We start from the raw sequence: 27,335 nt of genomic DNA, 5'->3' as shown, positions 1-27,335 counted from the left end.
TTACCTTAAATCAGAACTAATGTCATGTCATTAGGGAAGACACTAAAGCAACTTCCCTAATTAGACACTGGAACCTTATAAACTAAATAGTGGAATAGTTTAGCACTTGAGCTACAAATACCTCTGACCCTTTCAACAATCATCATAAATCTTTACTTTCAGTCATTGCAAGGTCTTCATTCACACTTTCACTCCTATTAGACCCTCTGACAAACATTGCAAGCCTGGTGGTGGTAAAGCACAGGAGCCAAAAGAGTATACCTGTGGTATCTAGACATTAATTTTGGAGTTCTCACTCCCTGCCATTCTTGCAAGAGCCTATACACAGCCTGTCAGCCCTTTTCCTCTTGGCTGCTAATATACACTAGATAATAAATCCACAGGGTGGCCACTTACCCACAGAACCAATCAGATATGCTCTTTTCCACCTGTGAAATTCCATTCACATTCAATGCCAATTACTCAATTAAGCCAGTTGTGTCTAATTTCACTCCGATAGGTGGTTTTAAACAAAGCCACTCCATTCATACCATCACACAGGCACAGCTAGAAGAAATGTAGTAGAATAGGCAAGTGTGACAGAAAAGAATATTGCAACTGAGGTAAAAAAACAAGTATTTTATCAGTACTGTAAACAGTAAAAGCTGAAGTAAGTACTATATAAGGTGATAAGGGTTGGATAACCAAAGACGATTAAGAAATATTAATCATGCTAAATGTTTATGCAGGGTTTCACAGCAGAAGACATTGATAACATACAGTATGCCATGTTATAGATAAAGGTTCATGATTGTCAGGTGACTAGCATAATAGACACTGAGGGAAACAATAAATTGCCAGGATCTGTGGTTTTTTGTTTGCAGTTGTACTTATTAACATGAAAGATGGTATTTGTAGATATTATAACACTCACTAAGGGGACAATCCATAGGCTGGGACTGAAAATGTAACAGTGTAACAAGAAATCAATCAGTCTTCTATTACTGATAATTCTGAAAGCAAAAGAGGATACTACGAATATTTTTACAAAGTAATGGAAATGATAACCTTTAAGAGAGTTTTAAGAGATAACCATACTACATTTCTACAAATAACCAGAACAGTTTAGACAACGTTAAAACATTTATATGTATCTGTATATACAGTATGATGTAATCTACATATATAATATGGTACATTAAGGTTTCAGAAAGCTATCGATAAACCTTCAAAATCTCATAAGTCCCATATAGGAATTCATGGCGATGTCGTCACATGCAATGCGCACTATATAACAGAAAACAACTCATTATCACAAGACACATAACCTCTTATTGGGCAAATGCAAAAGCAGTGGTGTGCAACTGGGATCTGTTTTAGGCCCACTGTGCTGGCTGATTTATGTCAATAAATTAGAATAAGGTGTAGTCAAAAAATTAGTTAAATTGGCAGACACCACAAAAATGAGTGGCATACTGTACACAGAACCAATGGCAAAGGACCTACAAAAAGTTAAAATTAGGACAACACTTGGAAAATGAATTTTAACATCCTATACATATTACACGGATGATCCTGAGTTGCAGGAAGCTACTCATAAAACAGGTCTGGATGTATATGTAGATTTTTCTATGTTCTTATCAAAACACTAAGGGGAAGCAAAAGAAATTGCAAACAAAATGCTTCGGTATAAAGCAAAGGGTGGAATCTAATTTAAATCTATAGAGTTTATGCTCAGGTTTTAAAATCAAATTGTAAAACCTTTTTTAGAACATTGTGTTAATTTTGCACACTATTTCTCTCAAAGGCTATCATTGATTTAAGTGGAGTTATTTCCTCCCAGTTTATGGATGGGTTTCCAGTTTCCTCCTACAGTCCAAAGATATTCTGGTAGGTAAACTGGATTCTGGGAAAATTGGCCCCAGTGTAAGTGTGTGTGTCTGTCAGTGTGTGCCCTGAGATGGACTGGCATCCCATCCAGAGAGTGTCCTGCCTTGCAGCCATTGATTGCTGGGTTATGCTCTGGCTCCTCTGTGACCCTACATTGGATAAAACAGTTAGAAAATGGATGGATGGATATTATTGTTTAATAGACATGCACTGATTGTGGTCTGGGACAAATGGGTTGACCAGGCAATACAAAAATGTATCTGGCTGGTCAATCAATTGACTGTCCTCTCTAAACACTATATTCAAAACTCCAAGTGTTTTATTTACTTCACTAACAGGCCCTAAAAAAGTCTGAGCTCCTCGCTTTGAATTTAAAAAGCATGTTAAGTCAGTGATTGGACTTGGGTTTGCAAAGGATAACCAGACACAGTATGTCAAACATGAAGTAGTTTATTGGAGATGTGACCATCATAGCTATTGAATGTTTTCTAAAAAATTTTGTGCCTTAACATATCCTGTACATATGATCCATACCAAAGAGTCCTGGAAATCCTATTAAATTCTGCTTACTGTTTTAATTAAAACCTGATATTGTGCATTTAATTAGTAATTAAATACATTCTTTCTGTTGTCAGAGGGGTTCTGCTGCTAAATAAAACTGTGTAATGATACGGTTTCATCAGTATTTGAATTAATGTTGAGTTCAGTGTGATAAGTGTCGGCTGTTTATCTTCACTTTGCCCCTCTGTTGACTCTGTTTTTGCTGCATTTTTTCCAGTGAGTTAATGCCAATGAAATGGAACACTGTGCATCACAATTCTGCCAAATTATGCCCATGTGCACAGTGAAGATATCCCAGTTTAAACATCAATCTGGTCTCATAGTTACCAGAAACCATCTATTTTATCTTTCGGCATTTTCAACCCTATTTTTTAACTTTATATCTAATTTGAATAGAAGTGCCGTTCAGCACTCTCTGTGAGTTATAGCAGTGATTAATAATAGTGTATAAGCAAGAATCTGCAAAGAGAATTTTACAGACAACCTTGATCAGAACTCAAAGTACTTTTCAGAAAGTATATTTTATCAATTATACAATATCATATATTCTGTACACAGTTAAGTGCTGGGAAATTATCCTTTTGGGATTTATCTTCTATAAACAATATGTATGGCATTCACGCAGCTCTGAGAAGAAAACATTGTTTTACAATAATGAGATATTTTTTGCTTAGTCACAAGCCGAAGGCAAAGACGCTGAAGTACATTTAAACAAAAAAAATATTCTTCTTAAAAGGGCACAGCTTTAAAAATACATCTTTTTCTATACAAATTTAAAAGCAAAAGAAATCAAATACAGTTTTCATTTATTTTCTCAGTGGTGATATACTGTACAGTATGCTGGTAAATGTTTTCATCCAGTGACTGCATTTTGTGAAGCTACCAGATTAAATTTTGTAGACAATTACAAAGATAAGATAGCTTCCATTTGTCATAGCAGTATTGTCCTCTTTAAAGCAATGTTAATCCTGACAGATTTTTAGTAAAAACATACGGTAAAGAAATAACATACCGTATAGAAATGTTTCCCAGATTCCAACTTGAATCTCAGGATCACTAGAATGGTTGAAACCTAGAATGGTTCACACACTGTATTATATGATACATATATCATGTACTGTATATAGTAATATACAGTACAAACACATGTGTTAGTGGTTAAATCAATTCAACATTATAGGCATTCAAATTATCTGATCTTATATACAGTATGGGGATTTAAATGTGTGATGTTCTTAAAACACAAGGCAAAAGAGATTTTTATTTGAGCATATTTGTAAAAGGATGTATCTGTTGGAGGACACATTTATCTGATGTATCTGTAACAATGATTTTAATGATTCTAAATGTTTTTATTATTCATTTACTATACTCTGATTTGCATGTACTGTACTGCAGGTGCCAGTTTTTTTAGATTCTTAAAGAATGCGGTTGTTTTTTTCTGTTAGAAAATAAATGTTGTAAGTAAGATAAATGCTACAAGACAGGAGGTGGGTATTCCACTTTGATTCTTCTCTTACAGGTGACAGTGTGTATTTTCCTGGTAAAAGTCCAAAGACGAATGCACATTCATTTTAAGAGAAAAAAAATATTTACAAAACCTATTTCTTTTACTAAATGATTCTTTTTGGAAGGCTCCCAAAAGAGTTTTCATTTTGGGTCAATCACAGAGATAAATGTTTACTGAGCCTGCTGAAATAATGAATGTTATAGCCTCCAGTAACTTGTAAACCATAGAGGTAGTGACTTTTCTAGGAAGGCTTCAGAACAATAGAGTCAAAGGACAGGAAGGATTGTTGCTCCAAGACAATAAATAATGAACACAGCTGGACCAGTGGGAACAGGCAAGATGTGTAGCAGTTGATTCCCCTGTTTTTATGACTGAAAAACAAATAAATCAATAAAGCAAATACAAGAAATGGTATGGAATTTCTGTTGCCTTCTACATACTTCAGTTCTACGACCCCCATGTGAATAAGGAGACACTGAAAATAGAATGAAATGAGCATTAACTTTTTAGCTTGGTTGAAGATGCCCAAATGTTAAATATTAAAGAGAACTTGCAGGCATATTAGTGGAAAAGCTGTCATATCATAAAACCCAGACAGTTAACTGGATAATACAATGATAACAGTCACAAAAATAAAAGTCAAACACAGATTTCACAAAACAAAAAACATTTCTAATGAGAAAGATAATGTTAATTTGATAAATGTGTCTTTAATTAACTCTACACTTTAATATGAAACTCTTGCTTGCTTTGCATTTAGACATACTGTAGGCTTTTGAGCCTGTTTTCAGTGTATAATTGATGGAAAACTAAAATTTAACCTTCAACATTTTGGAGCTGACTACAGGGTTCATGAGAACATATTTTAGATATGAACACATTTTCTGAGATTAATAGCCTAAATCAATTTTCAGGTGGTGAAAACCAACATAAATAAAAGATGGGCAGAAAAAGTATTTACAAGCAACACACAGTGAAATAACTGGAATTAATCAGTTTCTAGTTGTGAATACTAACAAGCATAACATGACAGTATCTTCATTCTTACTGTAATTGTATCTGCATTCATGTTTTATTTCTACTTAAAAAAGCAATATTAAATATTTAAACATTTATAAATATTTATAGTTATTCTGAACTATAAAATAAAGAAATCCTACATGAATGACAACAGTGATAGTAGATAACTGTAGCTTTAAAAATAAATTCTCAATGCTTAAAAGTGCTACAGTCCCAAAATCAATTATTCTTTTTCAACAAACTTAAACATTTAACTTTTAATTAAGAATTTTATTGTTTGTGTCCTTTCACAGCATTTTGTGAATACAATAGAAGAAATAAAGAGGGAAGTTGTTTACTGGAAACAACAAATTTGACTTTTTTTACTTACTTTTAGTGAAGCTGTTTATAATTCATAATCAGTCATGGCTCTGTGGCTAAGGATCTGTGCCGGTGGCTGGAAGGTTGCTGGTTTGTATCCCGTGGCTGGCAGAGGAATCCTACTCCGTTAGGCCCCTGAGCAAGGCCCTTAACCCCAACTGCTTCAGGGGTGCCGTATAAATGGCTGACCCTATGCTCTGACCCCAAACTTCTCTCCCTGTCTGTGTCTCATGGAGAGCAAGTTGAGGTATGCAAAAAAACAAATTCCTAATACAAGAAATTGTATATGGCCAATCAAGTGATCTTATCTTAAAGGTAACATGGTAATGTATTCCCTTACTTATTACTGGAAAGTATTGTAACGCTTACGGCCGACAGGCACTGTGTAAGAGCCGGCGTACCAGAGCAGGTGACGTCACCGCCCTTCCCTGTGATAGCAGGACTACAGCTACTGGGCAGTGGAGAGATCTCTCTTTAGCTCACGGGGCTAGGTCGCTGCAGAGAGACGCGGAAGTCCCGGGTTCGAGCCCTGGACAGTGTGGGGCCGACCTGATGCGGCAAGGGCGCCCGCCTGAGCCCCCGTTGCGTTACATTGGTGTCAGAAGCGGGGTGGGATAGCCCTTCGCCGGGGACGGCGATTTAAGCGGGGGAGAGTGTAATGCTTACGGCCGACAGGCACTGTGTAAGAGCCGGCGTACCAGAGCAGGTGACGTCACCGCCCTTCCCTGTGATAGCAGGACTACAGCTACTGGGCTGTGTAGAGATCTCTCTTTAGCTCACGGGGCTAGGTCGCTGCAGAGAGACGCGGAAGTCCCGGGTTCGAGCCCCGGACAGTGTGGGGCCGACCTGATGCGGCAAGGGCGCCCGCCTGAGCCCCCGTTGCGTTACAGTATTTTTTTTAAAGTGAAGCAACTTGAGAACCCTATTAACTTGCTAAGGGTTTATGTCCATGTAAAAAATTAATATCAAGACCTTTTTCAAGACCTGACCTAATTCGCTAGGAATAACAACACCCAAAAACCAAGCATACTGGAAGCATTATGGAGTGTTTTAGTCAAAATCTGGCTTAACCCACTTGGCTGAGGGCTAACTTTCTGGCCATAGGACCAGGGGGCTAGGACCCACATGCAGAGTGAGCAGTAACCAAGGGGTAGTTGCAAAGGTGGAGATGGGATGGAGGTAGTTTGCAAAAAGATGTATGTGAGGGAGAGAAGGTGATAACTATAGTATTTATAATGTTTTAGGTGAGTAAATGACATCATGAGTGACCAGAATTACTAAAAGCCGAGTCTGAATGAACGTGGCTGTTGTTATCGCTCATGGACTTTTGTTATAAACTCCATTTCACTAAGAATTTCATGTACTGAAAGGATTGTGGAGTATTTTAGTGAAAAACTGGTTTAACCCACTTGACTGAACGCTAATCTCCTGACCATGGAGCGAGAAGGCTAGGACCCTGAAAAAGAGCCAAGCAGGACCCCAAACCACCAACGCAGAATTAGGGAAAGCATAGGGAAAGTAAGTGAAGTGTTCTGAGAAAGTATGGCTTGAACTGTGGGTTGTTTGAGCTGTTGGACAGAGAGCTGGAAGAGTGCTTGTTCAAGGATATCTGTATAGATTTATTTAACTGAGGTAGGCCTCAAGTGACCAGTGGCTGACACGCTCAATGATATATTTAGGAATGCCTTGATAAGCTGATGAGGAGGCAGCTTCAATCTGAAAGGAATGGCCAGAATTACTCAGTAGACTATTTTCAAAATCCCAGTGTGGCTGGGTGAAGAATATGACCATGTGGACAGAGAGGAGAGGGAAAAAAAAACTCCCACTGGGAGAAAATAAACCTTTGGGGATGCTGTCCTGGTGGATTCCCCCCTCAGTATATTCTGGAGTATTGGCACTAGTTTTGGACTTGGACTGTAATTCGGTAACTGAGAAGGCACTGCACCTGCCGAGAAGCAGCAGCGGTTTGGAGCTACCTGCACAGAAGTAGGCGAAGTGGAAGTGGTACAGGAACCATTTGTTAATATATGCTAGCGAGCAGGATATTATTTCCTTAGTTTTCCAGCTATTGCAGTATTAGCAAGTTATGATAATGACGTTTGTGTACCTTTCATAGGTGAAAAGAAAACAATTCTCTTTGCTGTATTTGTGAATGGAACTTTGCGTCAATGGATAGTTTGTTGATGTTTTGCTACAGTCCACTTGATAATGGCAGGAACGCTGTTGGAACGGACGAGACAGGATTTGAGAACATTACAGCGAGCTTGTGTTTGTCCACAGCAGCCTGGGTTTACAGGAGAAATAACAGCCAGGATGGTTGTTTTGAAGATGACAATGGCAGATCTCAATCTTTGGCAAGGCACTGAATCCTGGGAATGAGGCCGGCTGAAAAGCAGAAAAGCGAGTGACTGAGACAGCAAAGCAGCCGATGGAGCACTTGCGGGAACAGGCTGCACGTCAGGAGCCTGGATTCCTGGCTGAGATAAAAAAAAATATTCATCACAGCAGCAAATGAATATCCATCATAGAGGGAAAAAACTGCAGCAGCGACAAAGGTAGGGAAAAGTAGAGCTGTTACACAGCCCATGCCAAAAGATGAATGCATGGGAGATTAAAGGAAAAGGAGAGATGAGGAAATGACGTGAGGAGTGATTGTTAATTACTGACGGCTGAGGCTCATTGAAGCTGACATCCCTCCTGAACGTTAATTATTAACTACATTTAAATTTTCAATAACTGTTAAACAACAAGCTTTGAGTTCTTAGAGACACAAAATCAAACTTAAGAACATAAAATTTACTAAAACCTAAATTTCACCCTAATGACAGAACACTAGGTTTCAACTGTTTAATATTCAATCTTTGACTGAAAAGGATTAGAGCTTCACTACTTAACATGCTCATCTTCAAAACATTATTTGGAATCAAATGCACATCAAATGTTGAAGTATATTTGGTTGTTCAGTTATATTTCTGGAGATCTGGAAAACTCTTAAACAGGTAACACAGATTAAGCACATAAATGCTGTCTCCTACTCTGCCAATCAGATTTAATGCTTTTTAATAGTTTTACAAATGTTATAATATTGTTACAAATGGGCAGTTACGAAACTGGTGAAAATCAGTAATTGACCAAGAGGCTTAGTCAATAAGTGAAATAATTATTCATAATCCCCAACTTGTACATAATTTCTAACCATATACCCGAGTGGCTAGTATAACTAGAGGCACGTGAATTCATTATTCTCTGGTCAGCTTTGCTGAGAGGAGTAATAATCCAGGCACACTTGGTTAAAACAAATATTTATCACAATAAACTACACAAAACACAACACATACAACAAAGTTACATTATATATAGAATTTACAGACAAGGCGTTTCAGAGCCTAACATTCTGGTCACCCAGAAAACCCCAGACTGCTACTAAGCACTAAACATTTAATATGCCTACAAAGGCCAGATGAGATGAGCTGCCTTCTAACTTAACCTGCAGTTAAATCTCTCTCTCTGCACCCTGGATGCCATAAAATAAATGGGAGCCTATATTCCTATCCATAAACTGCACCTTAATCAGGAAAGACATTTCTAAGTGAGGTATCATTTATCCAGGAAACCCAAATTCCCTAAAAACACCGAATAGCATGCTCTAATAAGGTTCATATACTTAGTTCCAGTCAGGTTTGGTTTGCATGATCAAGAAGTTGGGGCCTGGCACAAGCTTCAAGAACCAACTCCTCTGGACTCCTCTCTCATCTCTCTGCTCTCATCGTTTCTTCCTTCTTCCTCCCTCCTCCTGTGCTCTTAATGTGATCTCATATTGTCTCTTTCTGTGCTGCTCCTTGCCAATAAATAATCCACAACTTCCCTAGGTATACTAAAGTAAACTTTACCATTCTGTCTGCTTAAGGCACCCCCCCTTCCCCTGACCTCAGCAAACAACCTCTCTCCTTTGAAGTTAGAAGTATTTACTCTTTAAATATGTTGAAAACAAAAATGGACATGAAGAGAAAATGGACATGAAGAGATGTTTTGAGTCTCTGTTAGGTTAAAAAGGTAAGCACAATTTTGAAAACATGCATTTACTGTATCAGCTAAAGTCTCCAAATCTTTAGGATGTACAAATTCAGTTTTTCTGAGGAATTATTTTTCTGAGGAAACTAGTTTTTCTCAGGAAACAATAAAAGTAAATCATGTAATGACTAAAAAAAAATCCCACCAAAATATATTATTATTTATACAATTATTCAGTGTAATTTTTTTCAAAACCTAAGAAAAAAAAGTATGACTCATTATAAAGTAAAAATTATCTTTACCGCATCAGTATTCAAAGGAAATGAACAAATGTTTCTTCTCATCTTGCATTTCATAATTCATAACAGACAATTTAGTCTTAAAAATCTACATGAATATGTACCTGAGAGAGTCATCACATACTGCAAAAGGTTCCGTCCTTGCTGAAGAATGTGTGATACAGCATAGATATTCTGGCTCAATTTTGGTTGGATTAGACTGTAATTCAGACCGTAGCTCTAACCAGCTGTGGGTGGTGACACAGAGAGAGGCCGAAAAAGCTGGAATTATTGAACCCAGCTGTGGACCAAAAAGCCAATAGGACTAAAACACTGTTCTGACACTAAAGCCGCACTTTGGTATGCTGGAATTGCAGTAGAAAAGATACTGCTACAGTATATTGTCCGTGTGTTTATCTTTCCAGGAGTGTGTGGTCCTAGACTCCACCAAGTGAGGTCATACTTTTTGATACTGACACTGAAAAAGGGCACCTTTCTAGCAAATCCTTATAAACAGGATAGACTATTTCTGGTAATACAAAAACAAAGTAGTCTAGTTCTTGCACATTGTAAGTTTTTTTGGTGGGTATGAGCTTTAAAAACAATTACAGTAAAAAAAACCCACTAGATTAAAATTAAAGAATTACAAAGAAAATAAGAACCAGAGTAAGCATATCATAAATAAGGGTAATCTGCATTATAGTCATTTCCCTTGGATGTCCATACAGTATACCACACCCAAACTCTACTCTTCTTTAAAGGTGCCCTATTTTGTATTGTTTTCAACCTTTGGTATATTTATCCCTCTCCCTCTGACTTCATTCAATATCAATTTCTTTTGAAAACTAAAATGTGAGTCCTGGAATAAAATGTAAATGAGAACTTCTGAAATCTTCATGGATGAAATGAGACCTCAAATGAGAATGCAATTTTATTTCAGCTGCTCTTTGAAATTGGATAAGTCAAATGGAATTAACAGCTCATTTTGCTTACAATGTCCTTCAAAAAAAAAGATCCAAACTTTCAGGACAGACTTAGACTTTCAAAGATAAAGATTTTGACAGTACTGAATAGATCCGATATTAGTAACTATTCTCCTTTTCTGGCAAAAGATGAAGATATAATATGGGCAGTGTGCCCTTGAGAGGCAAAGAAATTGATCTGCAGTATAGTAAAGAAAAGGACTTTTCTGGGTATGAAATCTGGTACTGGTCAATGGTGCCTGAAAATACTGGAGCAGAGCTCTTGAAACAGTCTTTTGTTTTTAGTGTCCTTAGATGGAAAAAAAAGACTGAATTGTACAATTTTCTGTTTTTCAGTGAAAAGAAAGTGAGACAAATTGTATTTTATTTACCTTATTGTGGGACTACCATTATGTGAGGTGAACAGCTGATGAACCCTTTTCTCCACAATTTCACCAACTACACTGAAACTCTTGCCAGTATGCTGGGAGGCTCCAAGTCCTTAGGGAGACACAAGGAGATGGCCACAGCCAAGTGGGTTAAATCAAAGCTTCTTATTCACAACTCCCCAATAACACATTTTCTTATAGTTTATTCCTCATGAATTACTTTTTAAAAGAAGTTAGCAGTTGGAAAATGAACTCTGAAAACTAACAGCCCTTAGAGTACTACTGTATCTGTGCAGTGTTTAGTGTCAACGCACAAGAAAAATTGATAGGAAGAACGCACTTTCTTCGTATGTGTAATCACACAACCTACTACAAGGTAGAAGTAAAAAGCACGTATCCAGGAAAAATAGTACACTCAACAAATTCGATGAGACACTTCTAAATACAGTCTGATTCTGATTACATTTTGCAGAGGAGACTGTCACCTCAAACATGAGGTGGCAGAGTCAAGATTTCGTATTCTCTTCTTTACCACAGGATAGGAAAACCTTATTATATACTAAACTCACAAATTAAATTAATGTATTTGTTTTTGGTTGTTTCAAGTTACAAAACCATGCACAGTCTATAATGCAATTTGGACCTTTTTAGATGCATCAGAGGCAACTCCTGTAAAAGATGTATGTTTTAGTACTTAAAATTATAATTTTGCAATTATCAAGCAAGTTTATGTTTAAATTATTTTGATCATAATCTTGCAGGATTTCGTAACATTGTACTATAAAAGACTTTCACAGGAAGAGTTTTTGTACATCTCCACAGATGTTTCTGTAAGGCAGCTTTAAAAAAAACCCTGAAGATGTACAGTACATATTGACTTAGAAAGCTGAACACTTCCTCCACTGCCTTCAGAGAATATATACCAACATATCTGCAAAGACAAATATTTTCTGCATGTCTGTATCTTTACTTAACTTTGCAGTGAACCAAAAAGGTGCAGCTTAAACTTTTTGTAACAGAAATACAGGAGACTAATTTATACGCCCAACTTGAAGTATCAGAAAGACTTGGAACAGAAGAAATTAGGACAAAAAATTCAAATATTTTTTACAATCTATAAATGTGTTATTAAACGTATTTCATATAACCAGTTTCTGCTTTCATATTAGTCATGAACAAATGAGTAAATCTATAGTCATAGACTACTGTGCACTTTATACACAGAAATGTGTCATGCAGGTTTGCTCCCTTAAGATAATAAAATCTGCTCTATAGTTCTTTCAAAATGAGTATATGCTTTTGAACATCTATGTATCCACCTACATATCAGTCTAGACAGGAAGACCTTGGTGAATAATTATGTGTAATCGTTTTAATACTGTTATGGTTATTAGAAGTAACTATTGAGGTGTCTCCGGAATATAGGGACAGTGGTCAAATATCAACATTTGTAGTTCTCGGGAGCTTCAAAGGAAAAAAGGAGCAGAGGTATTGGCTGAGTGGAAGAGGGTCTAAGACACACTGATCATAGGAATTGTCTGATTTACCTTGGTTAATTAAGTTCAGGGTAAATGATTGATATTAACAATTGAAGACCAGAGGATAAAAACCAGAAAAAGGACAAGACACTAGAGAAGTAGAGAAGAGACAGTGCCAGGCAAAAGGCACTGATCAGCCTTTAAAACCAGACTCAAGTTAAGTATTTGACTCTTTGCAAGATAACCTGCCATTTTGTTATTTTAAGGAAATGCTGTTTTCATGTATAGAAAATCCGTAGGTTAAATCCATAGGTTAAAAACAGTCTTTCCTGGTCATTGGATGCATTTTTAGAACAGGGAGATAGATTCCCATTTATCTTGTAGCATCTGGGTTTATATATATAGAGATTAAACTCTAGCTTGTATTCTGTTAGGTACAGAAGGCAGGTTTATCTCTATTCTTGGGCTGATTTTCTTGTTGGTCAGGAAGTTGGCCTTCGAGACGCCTTGTTTGTAAATAGCGTAAATTATATGTTGTACTGTATGTTTATGTTGCGTTGTGTCATTATTAACAGGTATTTGTTTAACCCAAATGTGCCTGATTTATTACTTTCACCAATGCTGTGGCAGAGAATACAGAACTTTATTCTAAATGCTCATTAACCCACTCGTCTATTTCTGTATTTTTCTATTTTTGTAACTCCTTTTTGTAACTATACGCTCTAATACTTTATATCAGCATTACAGTCACCAGCCACCAGATTGTCATCAGATCAAGAATAGTGTAGTAGATCATCTCTTACTACAAAACACTTCAGTAGTATTTAAAGTAGCTGCAAAGTCCTTTTCATAATTTACCAAATGTTTTATTCCTGAAAGTATATAAAGGATTTCTCTAAGGCTGTATGAGCAGGTTTTTTTTTACTTCTGCAAATTGCCTTGTTTCATTTGCTAACATAGTGGAATCAGAACCATATTTTACGCACAGCAAGTGTAATTTAACTGCTATTTCTTATGGACTCTTCCAGATCCATTGATTCAAAATTGATTTTTTTTTAACTTTATGAATGCATTTAATTTAAACTCAAGTCATGACATGCCTTTATGTAGCTTTAAAAACTTATATATTCCTTGCTTTGTGCTCCAGTAAAACTCTGTTCTTAGGAGGTTGTCCCAATCCATACATCAATGATGAAGGTATATTTTCAACTGTGAAATTACAGCATTAACAGAAGCCAAAAACTTTCCCTATAATCATAATTTTATTTTCAAATCATCTTGATTAAGTGTTCTATGGTAAGCTGTTTTTAGGCTGAGAAGTAAAGTTGGCAAAACATTTTGCTTACTCAATAAAATGCTTATACTGTATAGTAGTTGCTGGTTTATTCAAGATTATTGTTATTTTGCGTGAACTGCATATTCTGTCAGGAAGGAAGCTGCTTTTATAAGTAAACCACAAGTGCAAAGGGTACTATATATCTTTGTGGCATCAAACCCTCCCTAGCACATTCAACATTGTTTTCTGGTATACCGAGCAGAATATACAACAATTTCAGATACACACAAGCGAAACATGTTTCATTTACTGAAACTAATGTTCATACCAGGAATCATAGGTGAGTCGCTAATGGGTAAGTACATTTTTAAATAATATTAATGAATTGCCTTTTAATACCCTTTTTTAATTGCCAGGTAGTTCGTATTAGTTCCTACAATCTAGACAGTGTAACAATATATCAATTATATAAATATCACTTTTGGCAATAGCAATTAGCACAAAAACCTTCTAGTACTTTACTTGCAGGGATTTAAATTCTAGTTCTGAGACTGTAATACTGCTTCCTGTTAGTGAAGTGTGAACACTAATTCACACTGTTGGACTGTAGTCTTTTACACTCTTGCTTTTCCTTTTTCAGTGGCCACTGAATCACAAATAACTGCAAGGCAGCATCCACAGAAGATTACAAGTTTCCCTGGTGGAAGTGTTGCCTTCATATGCGAGTTCAACTATGTGGTAGCTAATCCTCTAGTAATAGATGTGTCCTGGCATCATCAGAGTGATGCCCATCAATACACCTTTGCAAAAGACAACGCACGTCTTGTTCAGTACAGTTCAAATATTCATTTACATGGCAACTTCTCCAAGGGTTTTTCAGTTCTTGTCATAGAAGACATTCAGCCAAATTACACTGGTACATACTTCTGTGAAGTTCTGTTAATTCAACCTCCACCTGTAAAAGTTACAGGAAAGGGAACAGTGCTGAAAGTATATGGTAAGATAAATTAAGGCAATTTTCTCCCATCGTTCACTTGCACTCACGTGAATAATATAATAATAAACTTTATTTTATATAGCACCTTTAAAGGTGGCTTCTCAAAGCGCTTACATTGTATTCAGGAATTTGTTTCAGGAATTCTAGATTTTCATACAGCTAATGCTTGATAAATGACCATTTTTCTACTAGAAATTTCATAATACGTAATTTACGTAATTAAAATAACAATTCTAATCCTATACATATTTTTCTGTTTCTATTAAGAAAACTTTGTAGCAGAATACGTTTGAGACATAGCTCCTTAAAAGTCAAAATTGTCTTATTTTAATAAAACAATAATTAAGATAAAGAAATCACTCTCCCAGAAAATAATGTTTTTCTTACATAGTACAAACATTTTTGGTTGCATCTATTTGTACTCTTTGCAGATAAGGAGGAATGCAAAGATCAGAAAAGCTACTGGTGGAAGTACATTTTAATAGCTTTGTCTGCAACCTCCTGTACATTGCTATTTGCTGTAATGTTTATGCTGGTAAGAAACTTTAATGGCATGATTCTAAGAAATGTAATGCACAATTATTAGATTATAAAACAAAATAAATACAATTAATGATTTTCATTTTGTACTCCATAGGTAAGGAAATGTCTGGGCAGAGCCAAGCATATAACAAATAAAGAACAAAGAAAGAGTGAAAAAAAGATGGAACCTTTTGCCACCATCAATCAAGAGTACGAAGATATGACATTTTTAAGAAGCCAACCTGCCTGTTAAAACAGAATAGGTGGTATTAACTGTGGGACTTCAAATCAACAGGCTGTGTGAAAATATAGAAAAGACAGTACTTGTGCAGTACAGTACAGAGACAGTATGTAGGGGGTTAAACAGTAAGATGTGTTGTAAGTAAAATTAAATTTATTAACCTTTGCAGTTCTACATAATTACAGCTGTTTAATGCAAAAAAAACATTTCATTTTGTAGAAATTATTCAAGTATTGTAACTATAAAAGCAGCTTATTTTTACTGTACCTCATTTGTTAAAAATGTATAAGAAATATTTTGCTCAAGTAGCACAAAACGTAACATGGGAAAATTTAGGCTGTTTCCTAGTTTTACCACATCTTCAAGGCAGTATATTAAATGTATCCTTCTTTATCTTTTGTGAAATGTAAAAACATTGCTGACAAAAATTGCAATTATTTTGTAAATAATTTCAAAAAAGAGAAAATTTGACATTACCATATTCCTGTCTTTTTTATACTGAAGATGAATCTAATTTCACTTACTATCAAAGTAAAATACATCAGGGAAGTTTTTCTTACAACTGTTTCAAGATTCAAATCAAAATAGTCACAACTACACTACATATGCATAACATTATAATATTCTTACTATGCTGTATGCTTGGTGACAATATAATTTATGACCACAAGACATTCATCCAGCAAACAGAAAAGTGCATTGTTCCACAGAGAACAGTACTGCCATTTTGCTTTTGAGTGCAAAATATAATTTACAACAGTTAAACAAAGAAAACATTTATACAGAGGAAATACATGTTAGTGGAAAAATGTGGAATGGGGTATTCCCTTCCATAATGTTTATGCCTATATTTCTAAAATTATAAGTTAATGAAACCAATTTTCTTTTCTGAGAAACCTCACAGCATCGTTGTATCCATTTTGACACAGCTTTTCCATTTTCTTCTGCTCTGGTGGAAACAAGGCTTGATTGAGTCTTATGAAATTATCCTTTGACAGCTATAAAATAATAAATAAGTACTTAAGTACTTTACAACTTAAAGAAGTTGTAAAGAAAAATATCAATTAACATTTTCAGGATGTTACCATCTATTTTACGAGCTAGCAAACACACATTAAACAATAAACTACACACAGTTGACCAGGTTATTGATTAATTAAAAACGAAGATCAAAATCTGTTGACAAAAGAAAAAATGGCTCTCTTAAAACATTACAGTACAGAAAAGATGTTTCAAACACTCACCATAATATTCTGGTTCATTACTTTGATACAAAAATTCAAAAGTCCGTCATGCTCTGGACAGATATCGAGTTGACCACTAAAAGGAGAAATCAGAATAGTACGGCCTTCTGGAAGAATTGGAACACTGTTTGTGATTCCCCCATCTATCCACTTCTGTGAAAAGAAAAATAGAAGTTTCATTTAATATGAAATTTCGAAATGCATTTCAAAGTTCAGAAGATATTTTTTTTTCAGACTCAATTCTTAAATTGACCACCGAAATGCTTTACAAATCACATGCTGAAAGATTTTGAAAACAAGAGGTCAAAAAGTCATAGACCTCAGTGGCATACAGTCTGACAACAAAGTCATTTTTTAGTTTTCTGTTTGAATATTGCAAAAGAAATCAGTAAGAAAACCATCAGGCTCATTTGTAATTTACTGATGCACAATCAAGCATATTGCAAAGAAAAAGAAAATAAAAGTCTACTATTTACAATAGTGCAATTTTTACTTCTTAGATCATTAATTATATGAATAATAGTACAAATGAATAATTATGGTTATGTACTGGCAGATTACTAAGGATTACTACTAACTAGAAATTTTAATAAACAATACAAATGAACACATGGTACAGAAACAAAAAGCACATATTTAAACAAACTGGTAATGTGAAGTGGATATACTGTAGGGTACTTAAAAAAATGCAGGTCAGTTTTAAAATTGATTAGGGGTACTGTCTACCTTAGGGAAAACAAATATATAAATAAACTAATAATTTATGTTAATTTGTGAATGACTGTCTTGTGCACACTGTTTACATCTTCTTTTTCTACTGAGGTACTTCTATGCAGTTGACCTGTAACTTACTGTGTAAGCAGCTATGGATGACTGACTAATAAGTTTTATAAAACTGTTGAACACAAAGCCCACAGGCGCTGTCTGCTCTGTGATCTGTAAGGTTCTGAGGTGTTTATTTTGTGCATGATTAGAGACATCAAGCCCTGTCTCATAAGAAAATATATGCAAACATAATCTATTAGAAAATGCATTTTAATTTGTGTTTTTGTGTTTGTGTTTATATTCTAGACATTGCCAATGTGAAATTTAGCACCATAATATGCAAAAGTGCGTTTTACAATCTTCCAATGAAATCTGTACAGTAGTGCCATTGCACACAGCATTTGTTTTCTGCATCACGTATTTTCTACATTTTCTACTTCACACAGTGGTTGTGCTCTTGTAGGACAGATTTTCACAGTCCTGCACAGCTTTGTGTTCTTTTGGAGCTGTTATCTGAAATGACACAGCCCAGCACAGCTGCAAAATGTATTAGCTGGAGAAAGGCTGGGGCTGTGATCTAAAAGGGTGACGCAGAGGTCAAGATTTGTCTCACGGTTAAATAACTTTATTATCATTTGTTTGTTATACTGTACTCTTACTGTATGTAACATCTGCTGTACAAAGCACCATTTGTGAAAAGTAATTTGACACAAATACTTAACACATGAATATTAGCAAGTATCATGCCTTCTTTTTTACACTTGGAGGACTAAAGTGAGTTGTCCTTCAGTTTTAAAATATTGGCACTTCTTACTGGATTTTTCTGACACTTCATCTAGATTGAAACAAAATGCACAAAGTACAATACAGAACTTTCTTCTGTTAAAATGCAAACAGATTTCATGTCTGGGATTTTTGAAGGTAAGCCTCTGACAAACAATATATATTTGAAAAAGAAATAAGTGACTTGAAACATACAGTATGAATTTTTAATGTTTCACCAAAAAAGGATTTGGCTGCCTATCCAAAAAATGAAACCACAAATAAACAGGGTTAGGCAGCATTTGTTTACAATCTCTGTGATTAGTTTCAAAAGAAACATATCATTTATGACTGAAACAAATTAATTTTAATGTCAGTTCAAATTCACTGATAAACTTATAAACAGGAAAACAATCCATTTTGTAGCTGTTGTACTGACATTTCATTGAACAGAAAATGCACGGGTACATTCATTGATTAACTTTAGTCATCAACAGTACCTCTACTGTGAAAGTCTCATTTCTCTTTTAGAGCCTGTTCACTGGTCTCTAAGCGCTAAGTGCCACATTTTACCCCAGTTCATCCCACATATGTGAGGTGCACCTCATGGCTGGCGAGTGGGACTTCCAACTATCACATTCTTATTTTGTAAGGATGCCATCATTACACAAGCAGCCTTAAATGTGATTAGATCACTTGTCACCCTTTAGGAAGGGTGACAAGTGTGGTCCCAGGACTTAATCAATGTAACACCATACATTCAGGTTAATATCACTGAATACTAGCGGAGTTCTCCAGCCACCAGCCACTTTCAGACCATCACACTTGGACTCCCCTAGCAACTGGTCTGCTGTCCAGACCATTTTGCACGTCTGTGCCACAACTTCCTACATCTAGGTGATCAACATCAAACCTTGGTTCATCACTAAAGATGACACAGTTACAATGGCCTGCGAGCCCACCTGATGCCAGTGTCCCACACACCAAAGACACAAAGGAACTGCTCTCTTGATAAGCAGGGCCTATGAGTTCCTTCTTATGTTACTCCCCTTGATTTTCACCAGGAATTCAACAGGATACCTCACCTCATCACAGAGCCCAATCTGCTCTTTCATGAGAGAGGTGATTTAGTATTCAAGCAACATTCAAAGTCACTCAATGGAATCATGGTCAGTCAAAGGTAGATGGTTTTCTAAGAATAAGCATGCACAGGGTAATAAAATTATCTTTTGATACTCATTATATCTAAAAGAACAGCTAGAAAAGCTTACAGTATTTATCATGATTATGAAAGAATCTGCACGGATGAGTGCATTTCAAATCACAATAACAGTAAAATGCACATAGTAACTTGTAAAACCTACAATTTACATCACAAAATAGACTAAATTTGCGGCCCTATTACATTATAAAGAAGCAGGCTTCTGAATACATCTTTTAATGCAATAGAAACATTTCTATCCATTCTAAGACAGTTTTGCCGACAAATACTATTTACTTGTTAGCTCTGCATGCAGATCACATTCAAACATTTCTGTGGTGAAATGTCTGCTGTACCACATGTACTTATTTGCTTGCACATCACATTACATTAGTCATTACAGTGACTAGTGAGCAGGAAGGGCCACATCACGTTGCAATTAGCGGGAACGTGTGCTCTCGCCCGTGGTTAGACCAAGAGTGTGCAACAACATGGCAACAATACTTTCACAAAGTTCACAATTTTGTGCTCAATTCGAAATTCATAAAAAAATGTTATGAAGTCAATGAATTTATTTTGCTACAGATTTTAATAAAACACTTTCCACTTTAAAATTCTTATACATTATACTTTGAGATTTAAACTAAGAATACACTTATTTTGAATAGGGACCTCTTGGCTTTACCTTGGAAACCTGTACTGGTAATTTGTGATTGATCTGTAAGTCAAAATCTTATACGATATCTTAATCTTAAACAATACGTGTCATAGCCTATTCATGGTAAATTTGCATCGATACATCCCTGGAAAGCCATGCAGATTTCAAACTGAGCTTAACCACAGTTACTGTATGTTTTTCACTTTGACCTGTGAAACCTGCGATATTTCCATAACATGATAAGAAAAATTGATTCAACAGTGCTGGTGTATTTAAAGGCCCCAAAATCATCAATACTTTGCTTTTCCTTGTAAAAACCTGCATAGTTTTACAGTTTAAAAAAAAATACCGTTAAGAGAGCACTCATGTCAAAAATGATTTAAAAAATAAGATGTATAAATTGACAGTTATTGACAACTACAACTGTATGGCACAAAACTGAGAAGGGCCTAGATATGCAACTGAGCTGCACCGGTTCTGAAAGAGCCCTTACCTCTCCTTTGTATTCCACAGCATTAATCCCAGCGTAAACAGGCACAAAGCTGCTGGCTAAAAGGACCTTCAGAACAAACAGAGAACAGGAGTTAAAAGTGAGGCTATTATATCCTGGAGGCTGAGGTACATCTCCAATTAAGATGACATTTTAAATGCTAATTAAAAGCGAAAGGTTGTGATTGGAAATGCTGCATATAAAGTGCTTTTTAGTGCATTTATCTGTACGGACAATAGGACCTGGACTTGACATAAAGCACTTTTGCTTGTGTAGATGGAGTAAGTTCAAACTGACGAAGGTGAAATTGGTGTATGGTAGCTTCACTATTTTATAGGCCTGGTCTTAATAGAGAAAAGTTCACATTATTATCTGCAATGTACTGTAATATGGCTTTAACAGACACATTGTGTTTAATACAATTCAAAATTACAAATCCTACTAAAATGCATTCTGTTCAGAAGGACAAAATGTTTGGACACAGACCCATCAGTACTGTTCATTAACAGTTCATTATATGCTTTCGATTATTAAAAAAACTGAATTTCACAGATGCAGGAAAGGATACATAAAATGCATGTTCATTTCCTGTACAGCTTTATGTTATTAAGGCCTAAACACACACATTATCAAAATGAAAAAAAGAATCCGTGTTACAATACTGGACCCTCTAACCTCTGAACAGTATTTATAATTTATTTTTCCCCACTGTTAACATTCAATTGTTTGTATATATTTATAATTGTGTTTACATGTGTACACCAAAGTGATGGTGAACAGACTTATTTGCACCTTGCATATAACACAATTACCAAGATGTATTTCATTGAGTTGCATTTTTATAAATGTGCTGATCTGCATTTAATTGGAGCCTCATATTTCTTTGAGTTGAAAGTACTGCACATTTGTTGGATACCTTAATTAGTTCTTCCCTGGAGGCAAAGCTCGAGACGATGCAATTTTTTCCAGTTTTGGAATGTGTGATTGATACATGGAGGCAATTCCCAGCAATCTCATGAGCATTTGGAGGCAGAATCTGCTCCATCCCTTCCCTGGAGAAAAGGAAATGATACTCATTTTTCATTCTTAATTATTAATACCTCTGTTTCGTAAATATTTTAACAGACAGATAGCTGGGCTTTCTAAATTGGCAAGAAACCAGCTTGCTCAAATCAACAGAGGACTTGATTTATTTTTTACTTTTTGCGTTTTGAAGCACATTCCAACAAGTACACAGTGTAATAGAATAATACACTTCAAATTAAAGAACAGATTCATTAAATATAGCTTGAGATCAAACATTATTTTCAAGTAAGCTAATATGGTGTCACAAAACAAAAACTAAACTTTTAAGTGTTTTTTTTTCTTGGCCTCCAGGAAGGACATACAAATTATAAAATTAACAAAGTAATTAGATATACTCCCTTGACAAAATCTGTCATAAGTAGAATATTTATGGGAGCTACAATTTCACAGCTAGAAAAAGCTAGCCAAAAACAGTACATGGCATTTGAAAGAGTATCAAATGGGATTTTCATTGGTCAATTTTTCACTAGACTCTTACAGTATGCAGATGAGGTTAATTTACAAGCACATTATCTTATGAATTGTGCTCAGACAGCCAAGAACGATATGCATAATGCATCTGGAAACAAAAAAACATTATTTCTACCAATGGGAGATGCCATCAATCATTCATTACCTTTTTCTGCACAAACATTACATATATTTTGTATTATTTGGTCTGATAAGGTCAATGAATTTTACTGTTCTGTTCAAGTCTTGATCTGATCCAGTCTTTGACCAAAAAAAGTATTTGAAAAAATTTCAACAAGCAATGTGGTTAACACCATTTACCTCCCTCTTAAATTTCCTTTGAAATACTTGAGTATACCATTTCCATTTCTACATGGAAACCGTGAAAAAACTTGAGAGGGTTCTTCTAGTGAACAGTCACTCTATAAAATACTTAAATTTGTCCATGACTAAAATATTGTTAAAACAAATCAAATTTTGATCACTTATTAGTCAATCTTTGTTAACTTTATAAAAGTGCCACTCTTGAGAAACAAACTGACATACTGTATGCATTTTTTAATCTTGACTATAGTGGTGGATCTAAACACATACTCAATCAGTTTCAAAACTCAGATGCCCTGGACTTTTTAACTTATTTCCCCTATTTTAAACAGTGGAGTCACTGATGTGCAGACTAAATCGCAGAAGCTAAGCAAGCCTGGCCCTGATTAGTACTGGGATGGGAAACTAACTATGGGGGAAATGGTATTAGTCCTATAGGTGCTCTTCCCAATGGACCAGATTTTTCAACCCAATGTGCCAGTGTGGTGAGAGGGGACACTGTGCTATAGGATTTACCATTCCTCAGAAAAGACATTGCCCAGAACAGGAGTGTTAACCCTGGTTTCCAAGGTAAACCGTAATTTACACTTATACAATCTGGCCTCCTTAATTCAACTGCTGAAGTAACTTCTCCCTTCTCCATCTGATCAACTGTCTAGTGGCTCTTCTGTCACATAACACCTGCTTAGTCTCACCCAGGTGGGTGCTGTACTTCAGTGATGGATGCAGTCATCCAATTTGTGAAATATTTTTGCATACTTTGGTATGAAAAATACTATACAAATGAAAATATTACATTTACGGAATGCCCAGAATTTGCCTGTATTCAGTTTTAGGATGTGAAGATTGGAGACTAGAGTTCACTTATTTGAGACTAATTACCCTACCAGTAACACACCCACGAGCAAATGAAATTAATAAAAAGCTCAATGCAATAATATTGGTCAAATATAGCAATTGGGGTTTCCACTCTAGAACTTACAGTACATACATTTACAATCAAAATTACAAAGAACTACTCCCCCCACTATAAAACAGGCAGAATTTTTTTTAAAAAGTCACATTACAGACTACAAATAAATGCAGTACCTCAGTTTTTGCATGAAATCATATCCTGGGGTCATCGCTCCTAGTCTCTGTCTGCGGACCTCTTCTGCAAAACTGTAAGTAAATTCTTTGCAATGCTAGCAACAAAAAAGAACATAAGAAACAGCTGGTGAATGGGGTGACCCCTATTTTTCTCATTTGATTGGTTATAGATTATTGTCCATAAGCTAAAAGATCTTGTCCAGCCATTTTGTTAAAGAATTCCTGATAATCTGCCTGATAATGTGTGGGGATTTTGACGCCTGAAACCCTATGTGCTTTCTTATATCTGTTCTAAAATAATTTAAATATCTGTTTCCACTTGTGTCTTTGGTCCACCTAGAGGTCAGGACATATTCTGCTAGGTTGAGTTTATCAGTACCTTTCAGGGTTTTAGATATTTGTGTTGTTACAGTTCATGCTCAAATAGATTGAGCTTCCCATAGGCTATCTGCATAAAGCCAGAAATTAACAGTAGTACCCTCCCAATATACAATAATAATGAAATCAGCAGTACTGTGCTCCCTGTATGGTCCCTCAGATTGCTACAGTAATTTTAATCTTATTTCAGTGGCACAATATGTTTCTTCACACACACATAAAAACATTTGATTTTTTCCCCATTTTCATTTCACAGGTACTGTACCTCAATTTTGTCTGGCCCAGTTACCAGCACTGTGGCTACAAGAGCACCTGCTGACGCCCCAGCAAAAGCTTTCACTGATCTCAGCAGCTTGTGTCCATGTCTCTGAAGAGCACAGGCAACCCCAAGATGGTATATTCCCAGAAACCCACAAGCAGCAAAAGATAGGTTCAAGAGAGTCATTTTGGCTAAAAGTGAAAAAAAATATATATTATTGGCCCTCAAAAATAGATTTTCACATAATTTCAACAACACATGGAAACAATGATATACTGTACTGTACAATCTAGTATACATTTTCATATTACCATATAAATAATTCATACATGTGTAGCACAAGTGATAAAACGCAGAAAACAACTTGTAGTATTTTCAATCACTTGTTCTTTTATTCGTAAAGTTTAACATTCATCCTCCCATCTAAGTGAAAACAGTGGATTAATATCCAAAGGATTAAAACTTGATAATATGTCGATATAGTAACACGCACAGGTTAATTCCACGCTGAAAAACACAAAGGCGAAACAACGTTTTTAGCTGTGGAGTCTTCGAGCTAGCTGAATTCTGTAGTCTGATTCTGTAATAATCTGCAATCTGACAATTACATAACCTGGACCACAATGTTTAGCAGCAGCCTTGAGAGTTCATCATGCAAACACAAAAACACAGCAACAGAGCTAGTCCTCTGCTCATAAAAAAGGGAATAAAATCACATCTTAATGCACTGCTACATCTGAAAGCAAGTCTTTAGACAGTAATTCATCTAAAAATTAAGTGCATCTTTACAATAAAAACATTTCTAGATCATGTTTGCTTTTCTATCATGCTCACTTTCAGTAGCTATCCTTTCGTGACATATTATATTCAAACTAATAACAGTAACTTATGACTGGTTACTCTGCTTTTTCAGTATCTAACACTAATACTAGTACAGTCATATAAAGCGTTATGTTCCCACTCATTTTTTTACTATCAAAGAGAGCAAAAGACATTAAAATATTTATTTCCGTAAACTTCCTACGCGGTCAAAATGAGGGCAAGTGGCACAGACAGTATACAAGATTTAAGACAAAAACATGTCCGTCTGACACTTCCTTAGTAGCAAGTCTTGCGCAAAAAAACTGCAACCGTACTGTTAACAGTCAAGATAACATAATCGTCAAGAACGTAGTGCAGTTTCAAGTTAGACACTAGAACACAATATGAAGTCTTTAAATAATTGCAATTTAACAATTAATAATCACAACCACTTACAATATCGGATTCACCATATACAGTACATTATGTTATACGACACCGTCCTTAACTATTTAAGTGTGGCATAATGATTCACCAAATGCTACGGTATTAGCGTTTCTATATACAGACGTTCACTTAAGACGTAGAACAGTCAATGGACAACTTTTAATGCAACACTGAAAAAGTGGTTTGTACTTAATTGATCTCTCAGCATAATTAAATGAACGAACACAACGAGATTAATTTTGTATTTGGGTCGGTAACACTTAGTTTAAAACAAAGATCAGGACCAGGAAACCAGTGCTTTAATTTTAAATTCTTCTATTTTGCATATTTAAAACCCAAAAGCGAATGAAAACATGTTCAAGTACAGTTGAAATCACAAAAATCCAAGCTCAAGATAAAAGCTTCCTAGCTGAATTTTATCACAACGTAACATTTTAATTAATTCAATTTAACACCACTCTGTGGCTAAATGATTTTAAGTAGTACATTTTAATGCATACAAAATAAATACCAGATGCAAGTGTAAAAAAAAAGCCTCAGAGAATATTTTGTATTTTTGTATTTGCAACTGCTGTTTCAACTGAACTTATACGATTAGGTGCTAAAATGGATAATTTAAAATTGTGGAAACTCTTGTTTTTGTACCATCGAGGAAGGTTACAAAGTGGACACAAACGTCTGTACCTTAGATTTAAGTTCTAAGGATTTTTTGTCGCTGCTACAAAAGATCTCTGTATACTTGTTTATTCGTCGTAAATCAATACTAAGAAATCGCATGTGTGTTATCCGTGCATTTGCACATTTTTTTTACTTTTTAGCCCAATAAAAGTCGCTCTTATATTTATCTTTCCTAGAAAATAATATGTTTTCCTGGCGGCATATGGCAAATCCTCCTGTAAAGTTTAACGATGAACTTCGGACGCTTCTTCAAATTACTGAACCAAAACAAAAGAAGATTAGCTTGGTATACCTGCACTAACTGAATAACCTTAGTTATGTACAGTATAACACTTTAAAAGATAAGCTACCCTTTACTGTCACACCGTATTTAAGCAATACTGTAGTTTTACTTTTTGTTTCCTCACAGATTTAACCACCGCTCCAAACCTCGCCTTTCTCTCTGCCACAAACCAAAGAACTGCATTACTTGCTTACGGCAAGCGAGAAGGACACAGCAGGACAAAAAGAGGAGTAAACACTTTCGAATGCATGTTAAGTAGTCTTAGGTCAACCGCTGTCTCTGCTCACCCATTCTCTTCTTTTTCAATGCAATTAATAAAACCATTGCAGGGTTCCTTGTTTATATTTCCCGTTTCTTTGTTTAAAACACACCAATGCCATTTGCATTTCTCCCAATACTTACATTTATCAGGTAGTTTATACTGTAGATTGCAGCTGATGATGCAGAATGGACCTGTAAAGGCTGTCAGTAATAATACACAGCCATAGCAACAAATTCTCTGTCCTTATAAGATTGCATATCTACAGTTATTAGAAAGTTCTAACACTAAAAATATATCCATTGCATGACATCGTCTTGAGTACTACTTCATGACCTCTAAAGCAAAACATGCATAACTTTACGTACAGTAAACTGTGTTAATATTTACAGTACAATTTTACTTCCATTCATTGGGTATTCACTTTTATACTTATTGCAATTTATAATTGATCTAAAATAGCTTTTATCTACTCTCACTCAAAAACTATTACTGAAGCTTTACCTCACAGCAAAACTTCACAGCCCTGCTTCACTTGATGAGCCCCAGAAAGACCAAATCCTTCATGCACTTTCTAGACATTTTAGGTGAAAATCTACTTAAAGCCTGGAAAAAGGCTTCGCATTCTATTGTAACAGATGTTGTGTGAGCATGTCAGTATTGTGCTAAACTGCGGTATCTGCTGGA

General features: G+C 35.6%; 2 protein-coding genes across 4 annotated transcripts; one reads left to right on the top strand and one right to left on the bottom strand.

Moving 5' to 3' along the window:
- Window positions 1–13,937: 13,937 nt before the first annotated feature.
- Window positions 13,938–15,573, top strand: LOC148836499 (cytotoxic T-lymphocyte protein 4-like). The gene is made up of 4 exons (XM_088913395.1): window positions 13,938–14,069; window positions 14,355–14,711; window positions 15,143–15,246; window positions 15,349–15,573. The coding sequence occupies exons 1-4, from the start codon at window positions 14,012–14,014 to the stop codon at window positions 15,484–15,486; spliced, it is 657 nt and encodes a 218-aa protein (XP_088769521.1). The 5' UTR covers window positions 13,938–14,011; the 3' UTR covers window positions 15,487–15,573.
- A 626-nt stretch (window positions 15,574–16,199) lies between these two features.
- pnpla4 (patatin-like phospholipase domain containing 4) lies at window positions 16,200–26,576 on the bottom strand. Of its 3 annotated transcripts, none has more exons than XM_088913393.1 (7): window positions 26,514–26,553; window positions 24,187–24,371; window positions 23,544–23,638; window positions 21,511–21,646; window positions 20,598–20,663; window positions 16,719–16,871; window positions 16,200–16,472 (listed from the first exon to the last, which is right to left on the bottom strand). In XM_088913393.1, the coding sequence occupies exons 2-7, from the start codon at window positions 24,364–24,366 to the stop codon at window positions 16,341–16,343; spliced, it is 762 nt and encodes a 253-aa protein (XP_088769519.1). In that variant the 5' UTR covers window positions 24,367–24,371; window positions 26,514–26,553; the 3' UTR covers window positions 16,200–16,340. The 3 variants fall into 3 exon arrangements, with proteins under 3 accessions (XP_088769519.1, XP_088769520.1, XP_088769518.1); XM_088913394.1 differs by lacking the exon at window positions 26,514–26,553 and adding an exon at window positions 25,438–25,461; XM_088913392.1 differs by having other exon boundaries at window positions 24,187–26,576.
- Window positions 26,577–27,335: the final 759 nt, after the last annotated feature.

This window comes from Atractosteus spatula, chromosome 4, assembly GCF_055471065.1.
Source record: "Atractosteus spatula isolate fAtrSpa1 chromosome 4, fAtrSpa1.hap1, whole genome shotgun sequence".
Classification (NCBI taxonomy): domain Eukaryota; kingdom Metazoa; phylum Chordata; class Actinopteri; order Semionotiformes; family Lepisosteidae; genus Atractosteus; species Atractosteus spatula.
The sequence above is the reverse complement of the archived record's forward strand: the minus strand, read 5'-3'. Positions and strand labels throughout refer to the sequence as shown.